This window comes from Octopus bimaculoides, chromosome 22, assembly GCF_001194135.2.
Source record: "Octopus bimaculoides isolate UCB-OBI-ISO-001 chromosome 22, ASM119413v2, whole genome shotgun sequence".
In the NCBI taxonomy this organism is placed as follows: Eukaryota; Metazoa; Mollusca; class Cephalopoda; order Octopoda; family Octopodidae; genus Octopus; species Octopus bimaculoides.
Genome location: NC_069002.1, coordinates 30,215,938 through 30,226,228, shown reverse-complemented (window position 1 = coordinate 30,226,228; position 10,291 = coordinate 30,215,938). Strand labels below are relative to the sequence as shown.

The 10,291-nt window shown below is 36.4% G+C and overlaps 1 protein-coding gene across 1 annotated transcript in view; it reads left to right on the top strand.

The window, feature by feature from the left end:
• The first annotated feature begins 7,112 nt into the window (after positions 1–7,112).
• The window catches only part of LOC106873501 (CTP synthase 2), a 51,109-nt gene continuing 47,930 nt past the window's right edge, over positions 7,113–10,291 (top strand). The window contains exon 1 of the mRNA XM_052975684.1: positions 7,113–7,334. Coding sequence (XP_052831644.1) covers positions 7,234–7,334 — 101 coding nt within the window. The 5' untranslated portion in view covers positions 7,113–7,233. The remainder of the gene's footprint in view (positions 7,335–10,291) is intronic.

The following is a 10,291-nucleotide window of genomic DNA, read 5'->3' as shown; positions in this document are numbered from 1 at the left end:
ACTGCAGGCCACTGTGTCTGTTTTGACATGGTTTTTATGGCTGGATGCCCTTCCAAATGCCAGCCACTTCACAGTGTGGACTGAGTGCTTTTTATGTGACACTAGGACTGGCAAGGTCAGTTTTGGCTTGGTTTTTACATCTGGATGCCCTTCCAAATGCCAGCCCCTTCACAGTGTGGACTGGGGGCTTTTGTACGTGACAGCAGCACCGACTGGTTCATCAAGTGTGTGACATTTCAAATATGAATGAGAAGCAGCACTAGTGTTGTAAACATTATCAAATGTACGCACATGCATACACACACACACACACACACACGCATGTATACACACACACACATATTTAACCCCTTAGCATTCAGATTATTTTGTCAAATGTCATGCTTATTCACATTATCTTGAGTTAATCATGCTTTATCTTGTAGCATTATCTTTGAGACTATGGTTCCAGAAATTATTTATTTTCAGTACGACATTGTCAGGTAGGTATGAGAGGCCAGACCTGGCCAGTTTGAACATAAAACAAATAGAATATTTTGGCTGGGTATGGCCAGTTTAAATGCTAAAGAGATGTATGCTGACTGGACTTGTTAATTGAATCTGACCCATCTCATCATCAACATTAACATATTACGTATATAGAGAGTACGTATACAAACTACAGGGTGTCCACAAAGTCTGGGTACATGGGGATTAACACATACTTTAAGAAATTATTATTTCTTATATTTAATTGTTTATGTTATATTTTTATTTACTCCATGTACCCACATGGGGATTAACGCATACTTTAAGAAATTATTATTTCTTATATTTAATTGTTTATATTATGATTTTATTTACTCCATGTACCCACATGGGGATTAACGCATACTTTAAGAAATTATTATTTCTTATATTTAATTGTTTATGTTATATTTTTATTTACTCCATGTACCCAGACCTTGTGGACACCCTGTAATTCAAAACTAACAACACGCTAACTCACAAATAATATGGAGTTAAATATTCACAACAGTTTGACCCTTTTCATACCAACCTGCCTGAGACTGACCTTGGTTCTATGATACAAACTTGCTGTTTCAATGGGATCTAAATTAAACCACTGCTATGTCTAGTGGACGAGTATCCATCATTGAAGATGATCAAAATAAAATTGAAATCACATGATCTGATGGTCTCCAAGCTAGAATAATAGGGAGTACTCTCTCCACTTGCAATGCATATCAAGTGCAAAGTGCACTGAATAACCAGCTGGAGAAGGCACCCTCCTGGGGTTAAAATAGCAGTATCGTTTGTTCTTATAGAACATCCACATTTAGGTGGCAATAAACATTACTTCTCAGTATAAATTCTGCTTTTGTCTCAAATAGAGATTTTCTTAATTAAATAATTCGCTAAATTAAAATCTTCCCTCAAAATTTCATGTTAATTTATGTTCCAATTACCAGTTTAATAATGACAAAATTATTCTACTAATTATTCATTATTTTCCGAATTAATTGAAACAGCAGCATTGTATAAAAAGGCAAAGGGTAAAGACCCTCTTTGGTGATGAATTACCATGGGATTGTGTCTAGAAAGTTCCTCTCTGAGGCACAAGTCCAGGCACGGTTGTTTATGGAAGACTAGCAGCCACCAATGCATACCAGCCTCCTCTCTTCATACCACCAAGGGAAAGGAAGAAGCTGATACAGCTTGGCACCAGGGATGTTGCAACTCATTTCTACAGCTGAGTGAACTGGAGCAACGTGAAAGAAAGTGTCTTGCTCAAGAACACAGCCCAGTCCAGGAATCGAACTCACTACTTCATGATTGTGAACCCAATGCTCTAATCACTGAGCCATGCACCTTCACTGCATTGTATACCAACAGAAATACGGTAAGGAAAGGTTAAAATTACTAAAAGATGGTTAGAGATAGTCTACGTATTATGTGGTAGGAAATGACTCCTTAGGGTCCCACAAGAGATTTTCAGACTTTTCCCTACAGACATGAAACTGTTTGATTGCATTGTGAAGGCTGCTGCAAATTGATCTTGTGAAATTTCTGATACAAAGGGGTGTTGAAAATTTCTTGGTGTTAGGTAAAAGAAAACATAGGAGGATCAGTTAATTATGATTTTATCCGACATATTCCCCTCTCAGATTCACGCACTTATTGCAGTGGTCCTTCAGTTTTTCTAAGCCCTGTAATAGAACTCAGAAGATTCGGCCTCTGACCAGGCCTTTTGTGATACCCTTAAAGCTAGGAACTTTTCAGCAACCCCTTTACTCTTTTACTTGTTTCAGTCATTTGACTGTGGCCATGCGAGGGCACGCCTTTAGTCGAGCAAATCGACCCCAGGACTTATTCTTTGGAAGCTTAGTACTTATTCTATCGATCTCTTTTGCTGAACCGCTAATTTACGGGGATGTAAACACACCAGCATCGGTTGTTAAGCGATGTTGGGGGGACAAACACAGATACACAAACATATATATATATATATATATATATACATATACACGACGGTCTTCTTTCAGTTTCCATCTACCAAATCCATTCACAAGGCTTTGGTTGGCCCAAGGCTATAGTAGAAGACACTTGCCCAATGTGTCACGCAGTGGGACTGGACCCAGAACCATGTGGTTGGTAGCAAGCTACTTACCACACAGCCACTCCTACGCCTTTATATATATGTATATTATATATATATATGAAGGAGTGCTGAAATGTTCCTGTCGTTGGGTAAAAGAAAATACAGGCGAATCAGTTAAATATGATTTTATTAAAGATATTCCGCTCTCAGATTCAAACACTTATTGCAGAGGTCCTTAAATTCTTCTAAGCCTTGTAAAAGAACTCAGAAGATTGGGCCTCCAACCAGGCCTTTCACAATACCCTTAAAGCCAGGAACTTTTCAGTACCCCCTTGTACCTAATCAACCCAAATTTACTTCTGCAGATCTTATTGGAAACAGAGCAAGATAACTTAACAGATTGTGAAGCATAGGTAGTATATAGGATGCATCTCAAATTACTTGAGCAATTTCATCAGTTGTATTTGCTCTCTATACTGAAAGTCAGATCAATGCTCAAAGTATTGGATTCTGAAGTAATTGAGTGTGCTGATGTGGCTGGCATTGAGATTGAAATTCACTTTTCTGGATTGGTTATCTGAGAAGGGAATCTGATCAACACATGTCCAAACAACTGTTATGGGTTAGATAAAAGGAGAAAAGAGACCTCAGAGTAAACCAACATATATATACATACATACATATATATATATACAGGGGTTGGACTAAGTAATGGAAACACCTTAAAATTTCAACCAGATTTATTTTAATATAGGGTGGGACTGCCTTTGGCAGTAATTACACCTTGAATTCTACGAGGTATGAACTTGTACAAAATTTGAATTGTTTCCAAAGGAATTTTTGTCTATTCTTCAGCTAAAACAGTCTCCAGTTCTTGTAGTGATGATGGTGGAGGATATTGACGCCTTACTTGTTTCTCTAAAATGCACCATAAATGTTCAATAATATTGAGACCTGGGGACTGTGGTGGCCAGATAAGAACTCCCTCGTGATTCAAATCCAAAGTGTGACCACCAGCATTATCCACAGCAAGCAACACCTGGAATTCCATGTATACGTTTTGGAGGTATTCCTTGGCTTGAGGGATGAATCATTGGTGGAACCAATTCAAAGTTAGACTTTTGCTAATCCAAGTCTTGGGGTTAAGCATCTATTGGACAGGCAGCAGGTTTTTAGTCATATTTTTGAAAGCCCTCAAGTTCGCAGACTTGTAGATAAATCCTGGTTTCATCATGAAGCCAACAGCATTGCCACACACTATTAGCGTCACTTTGTCCTTTTGTGCCTTAAATCCTGGGTGCGGCAAAAAAATGTCAGATTCACTAGTCTGACATCAAATCTTCCAACAATAAACGCAAAATATGCAACAATCTAAAATATCATAGCCACTACTCTCAAAACAGTAAAACATTAGCTACATGACAGTACCAGTACCATTTAGCTAACTTTATTAGCGCTGCCGTAACGGCAGTATAAAATATGGAAGTTTTTTCTGCCGTATGCGGTGCATTTCTGGGTTGGAATTAGCGAATTTTCTAGTCCAGGGGAGATAATTCTGATTATAAATATAAATCTAATAAATTTAGGGATTGACAAATATTTTCTTTGATACGTTTTAATTTTCATAAAAGCATGAACGTCATAAATCTCATTTATTTTCCTTTAGGAAACGCTAGCCTTTTGTTTAAACGAGTTACCAGTTTGTTAGGTCAAGATAGTAAAAGACCATACTGAGATAGAATGACTTACGTTTTGGTATTTTGGATTCTGAATTTAACAAGTTCTATTTTCGTTGATAATGTGTTTTACCGCCCAGTGTGGATGTGTGTGTGTGTAGATCATGTATGTGTATGTACGTGTTTTGTGTGTTTGTGGGTATGTGTATGTGTGTGTACTTATGCCTCTGTACTTGTGTATGTATGTGTGTGTCTGTACTTATCTATGTATGTATGTGTGTAACTGGTCCTCAGATCTTATAATTTAAATGCATGTTACAACTAACGTATTTTGCCTTGATTTGACTGTTGTAAATGAGTGTAAACGAAAGAATTCAAAATTACAGGAGTTTTGGGCAATAAACAGTCATGAAACGAAAAAAAAAAAAAAAAGAAAAACGTCTGGTGACAATTTCTATCATTATAATAGTAATGATCCTTTCTACTATAGGCACAAAGCTTGACATCTTTTGGGGAAGGGACCAGTTGATTACATCGACCCTAGTGTGTAACTGGTACTTAATTTATCGATCCCGAAAGGATGAAAGGTAAAGTCGACCCCGGCGGCATTTGAACTCAGAACGTGATGACAGACGAAATATCGCAAAGCATTTCGCCCGGGTGGGGGGGGCTAACGATTCTGCCAGCTCGTCGCCTTGTATTATAATAATGATGATAATTTATTAAGGTGGCGAGCTGGCTTATCAGACAAAATGCTTGCCTTTCATCCTTTCTGAGTTGATAAAATAAGTATTAGTTGGGTATTGAGGTTGATGTAATCGATTTACCAGCTCTCCCGAAATTGCTGGCCTCGCACCAAAATTTAAACCATTATTATTATAGTTGTTGTTCCTATTATTATTATTCTGATCCAAGCTTGCTGGATCAGAAATGATCTAGGGCGGCAGCAACAACAATTAGCGACATACAAAGAACCCTCCATGTGCACATTCAATCTGCTAGAAAGAGCTACAACCTCTGCATAATATTTAGGCTTTAATAGATTATTGCAGGCGTGGCTGTGTGGTAAGAATCTTGCTTCCCAACCACGTAGTTCGAGGTTCAGTTTCACTGCGTGGACACTCGGGCAACCAAAGCCTTATGAGTGGATTTGGTAGACAAACTGAAGCCGTCATAACTCAATACAACCTGTTGCATGGTCGGGTCGTGGGCGACTAAACTGGCAACCCCATCAAGCTTGCTTGGTGAGGAGGGTGATTGTTAGTTACCGTGCAGAAAGAAGAATAAGACCTGTTCATGAACAGTCAACGGCCACCCAACAATATGTGTACCTGTGTATGTATGCACGGGAATATGAAAATACGAGGCATCGCTTGAAAAAAATTACCTATCACAAAAATGGCTGGTCGTAGCCTTCGCATGTGAGGGACTTTCGATCAGGCGATGGCAGTACTCGAACACGAGTTTGTAGCCATCGTTCTTATATATATATATATATATATGCAGAGCTATATTAAGACCCTAAGCACTTAAAAGATTTTGGTGCCCCCATAAAAGATTATGTAATTCGAAATATAAATAATAAAGCATAAAATAAATTTTTAGTTTTCAGAACGAAACAAAACAGTAAGAGGGAAAATAATTTTTATTTTTGTATACTTCCACTTTATTTATATTTGAAAACTTTCTTCCTACTTTTTTGAATTGTAAAAAGTCTTTGATCAGATTCTCAAAATTAATCTTAGGTAAGACATCTGCATCTATATTTAGTAGAGATAAAGGCATCCCGAATATTATTTTAGCGAGTTTAAAGTGATTTCTTTTGTGTCGTAAACCATTTACCATTTCTGTAGTGCTCCCCTCCTTCCCTTGATGTCCTAAGCACGTGCTTATTTTGCTTAATGCTTAATCCAGCGCTATATATATATATATATATATATATATGTATGTATGTATGTACGTATTGCATGTATGAAGTGTGTTTGTGTGTTACGGTCTTGCCTTTAAACGCATGATCTTTGTAAATGAGTGTCAACGTTTCTAGTGTTCTGTAGAAACATGTCTGGCCATGGCGATATATTTTGCTTAGAAGCAAGTGAGGTTTGGCGATGGGAAGATCATCCGGCCGTAGAATAGTTGCCTCAGTGCCCTTGACTACGTTCCAGATTGTCTCAGCTTCAGCAGCTACGCTGACCAATTTTTACTCCCAAAACTGATGCGACATTTCAAAAGGGCTATGCTAAACCTGCAATTGTAATGGTTTCAAACAGGGAGGGAAAAAAAAATAACGAGAAATCAGAAATTACTTATTTTGTTCCCCACCTTCTTACACAACTACATTCGCGACCATTCCACTTTTTGTTATTTTCCTACACTAATGCGTCTTAAAATATAGTAAGGTAGCGGAGATGGTCAAATTTGGAACGCGGGAAGGTTACGATTAAAAGATGGGATGGTGACGCTCGAAAGCTTTTAAGAGACGGGATGATCACGTTTGGAACGCCTTTAAAAGGACACATGTTTTCGCGTGTCTGCGTATACGACTGGTTATTCCCAGCTTTGTAATTTTTTTTTTTTTGAAAGCGGCACATTTTCAAAGAAATCTGGCTACTTGAGAATCGAAATGGTTTTGCGACAAATATTTTAAAGAAATGATTAATTAAAATCGTGGTATTTGTGTGAAGATACGATATAATTTTATACAACCTGTCTTATGTAATAAATAAATATTTACACACACACACAAACCGAAATCGGTTAATAAAAAAAAATAAACACTATTTTTGTTTCCCGCGATTTTCTTTATTTAAATGTCACAATGAAACTAAATGAATATACATATATTGTTAATCAAAGTCAAGGATAATTAGCTACGAATAAAAGATGTGAAAAACATCAAACCGTTTTTGGCGCTCCCGCCAGGTTTTTCGTGATACCTGAATTTCGTGCCATCCCATAATTATATTTCTGCAATCCATGTGCTTCAGTTTGCTGTCTTCTTTCAAAGACATCGCATTTCACTCTCTGATCCTCCACACAGACCACGCAACTAATTGCTTCACACTCACATATAACAGGTATAATCATCTTATTTATTTCTATATTCCTTAATTTATTTATCCTACCTTCTTTTAAAATCATTCTTTCACATTTTCCCCTATTTTAATTAATTTTATACATGTATATATTTTTTGCGGTTGAGAATTCTTTTTAGACATTGGTGTTTTAAAACGTGGTCTGGAGTTTTATTATCGATAAATATAACAGAATCTTTATCGTTATGGACGTTGTGAAGAATGTTTGTTTGACTAGTTGATATATTTGTACCATTTCCACACATAATTCCAGACATCGAACCTCAAATATTTACAGCATGTTGGGTCAGATGGGAAATTAACCGGAAAAGCTAAATTTTCCATAATCTGCTTTCATTGTGCGGTAAATAAAATGGCGCGAAGTTGCTGTGGGATAGTTTAACTGTTTCGTCTTGATTTGTATTAAAAATTATGAACCTTTTGTAGAATAGGGGGGAAACTATAATAACCAATTTAGTTAATTTACTGATTAATCGATTGAGATGCAATTCGGTAAGCTTTGTTGTGTGCAATGCTGTATGTAATATGAAGATGATCGTTACGAAATAAATCCTACATTTGGCGATCATTTATTTCACTTTGTTTTATTAGAACAAGAATTTTGAGAAAAAAAAAATACTTGTATTAAAAGATGGTCCTTAATTTTCCTTGTTAAATATGTATATTTGAAGTTGAAAGGTTTTATTTTATCATTATTCATTCCGTTGCATCCATATACCTACCACCAACCATCATTGACAAGGGGAGGAAAAAAAAAAGTATTTTTGTTTCTGCTTTAGATATCGAAACGTTCGAATCTGTTAAAATATCGTACTTAGATATTTTTATTTTTGTTTAGGGTTTCGGGAAAAAAAACATTTAGGAACGATTATTATTGTAAGCAACAATGGAATCGAATTAGTTGAAAAAAGGTAACTAGGTTCTTTTGGACCACGTGTCAATCGGTAATCTTCTACACACATGCTTAATATATAAACTGGTTGGTGGGTGGCAAAATGAGTAATTTCTGATTTCTCCTTATCTTCTCTCCTACCTGTTTGAAATCATTACATTTGCAAGTATCGCATCACTATTTTGTACTCTTGCATCATCTTAGGGAGTCAAAATTGGTCGGCACAGTTGTGTTACAATTTTTCAACTTTGACCCAATTGTATAATTGACGTTGCTTAATATCTGCATAATTAACAATCAGTTGGATTCCAAGACTATTTTCTCCTCACAACTGTCTACTTTGATAATTTCGAAAAAGTGTTACCTAAACTGTGGCAAAATTAGTAACTACTAATTTCAATGCTTTCGTCTCTTCTACTGCATGGTGCGCAAATATATCGGGAAAAGAGCCATTCAAGCAGGTCGTGAAAAAGCTATTGAGAATTTAGTCAAGTTGCATTAATTTCATACCATGTATCATTTTTCTATGATCTTCTTTCATTTGACATAGTTAAAACGAAAGAAAGCCGCTATTATAAAATGTTTGCAGCATTTCTGATCTCCCTGATTGCTATTGATGTGCATCAGTTTTTTTTTTTTTTTTCCAAATGTAATTCTGCAGAATTGAAAAAGGAAAATTTACCTTATCTTTGTCATTATCTAAATTTGTCTGTTATACGTTCAGAGACAAACGGAGATAATTACCTGAAATCATATTAGTGGTTTTAATGCATTCAGAGACAATCATTTGCTTAGCAGATGTAGTTTTTATAAAAGTTGTGAACATCTGTACAAAAGATATATTTTTTCTCTATGCAGTAAATCTTATTGTGCTCTCATGTGCGTGTGTGTAATATATAAAATATCGGCATTCGCCAAAATATATTAAATATATATAAAATATAATAAATATATATTAAAATATATTATCAAACTAATTTGATATATACTTGTGTTAACCATCTGTGTGTATTATATTTCAGTCGAGTCGGTGCCTTGCTACTATTTCTGCCTTAGAATGCCGAAGGTCTACAGGCAAGTCAATAATATCGATTGCCTTCAGACAGTCGACACTAAACTTATATATGGGCGATCGTCGGTGTAACTTAGGAATTTGTATTTCTGAATCGTAAGCTCGCCATATATAAATGGTGTGGCTGTACCTAACAGCCTCTAATGTTCTTCTCATAGAAATTCATGGCTTAATGCCAAACACAATGCTTATGCCTGATCAAGTGCCTCGCTCACTATTTATGTACTGTACTAAATTATTCTTTTCTTTCCCCTCCCTCTGAAGTCCTAGATGTGTATTACTGTTAATGTTCCTTACTCTAAAATTATGGTCAATTAGTCCAAGAACAAAATAAATAAATTAAAAAAAACAGGTCCCTTGCTGAGACGCGAACCCTATATCGCTTGCTTGCTAACGTTTTTGTGTTTAGCTTCGGTGGTGGTCGTCTACTTTAGCAGTTTTCCCAATCAATCTAGTGGCAGAGGATTTGGAATAACTACTTCGAAGTCTCATACTTCACCAGGAAGAAAAAAAGACATGAAAATGTGAGGGGGAAATCTTTCCCTTTTGTCAGTCATTAGATTGCGGCCATGCTGGAGCACTTACCTTGAACTTCATTATTATTATTTTTTTTAAAGCCTGGTACTTATTCTATCGTTCTCTTTATCCGAACTGCCAAGTTACGTGGACGTACACACACCACCACCGGCTGTCAAGCGATAATTGAGGACACAAAGATACAATGAATTTCTTTCAGTTTCCATCTATCAAAGACACTTCCCGCCCGAGGCAATAAGAGACACTTGCCTAAGGTTCCACGTAGTGGTTGTAAACCCGGAACTATAGTTAGAAAGCAAACCGTACATCCACGCCTGTAAAATAATAATAATAATTTTTTTTTGAGTGGATTTGCTTTAATCCGTGATGATGGTGGCAGTGGGCTCTGTTGTAATTTTATTGACTTAAAACAACAGCATACATATGTTAGAATCGAAC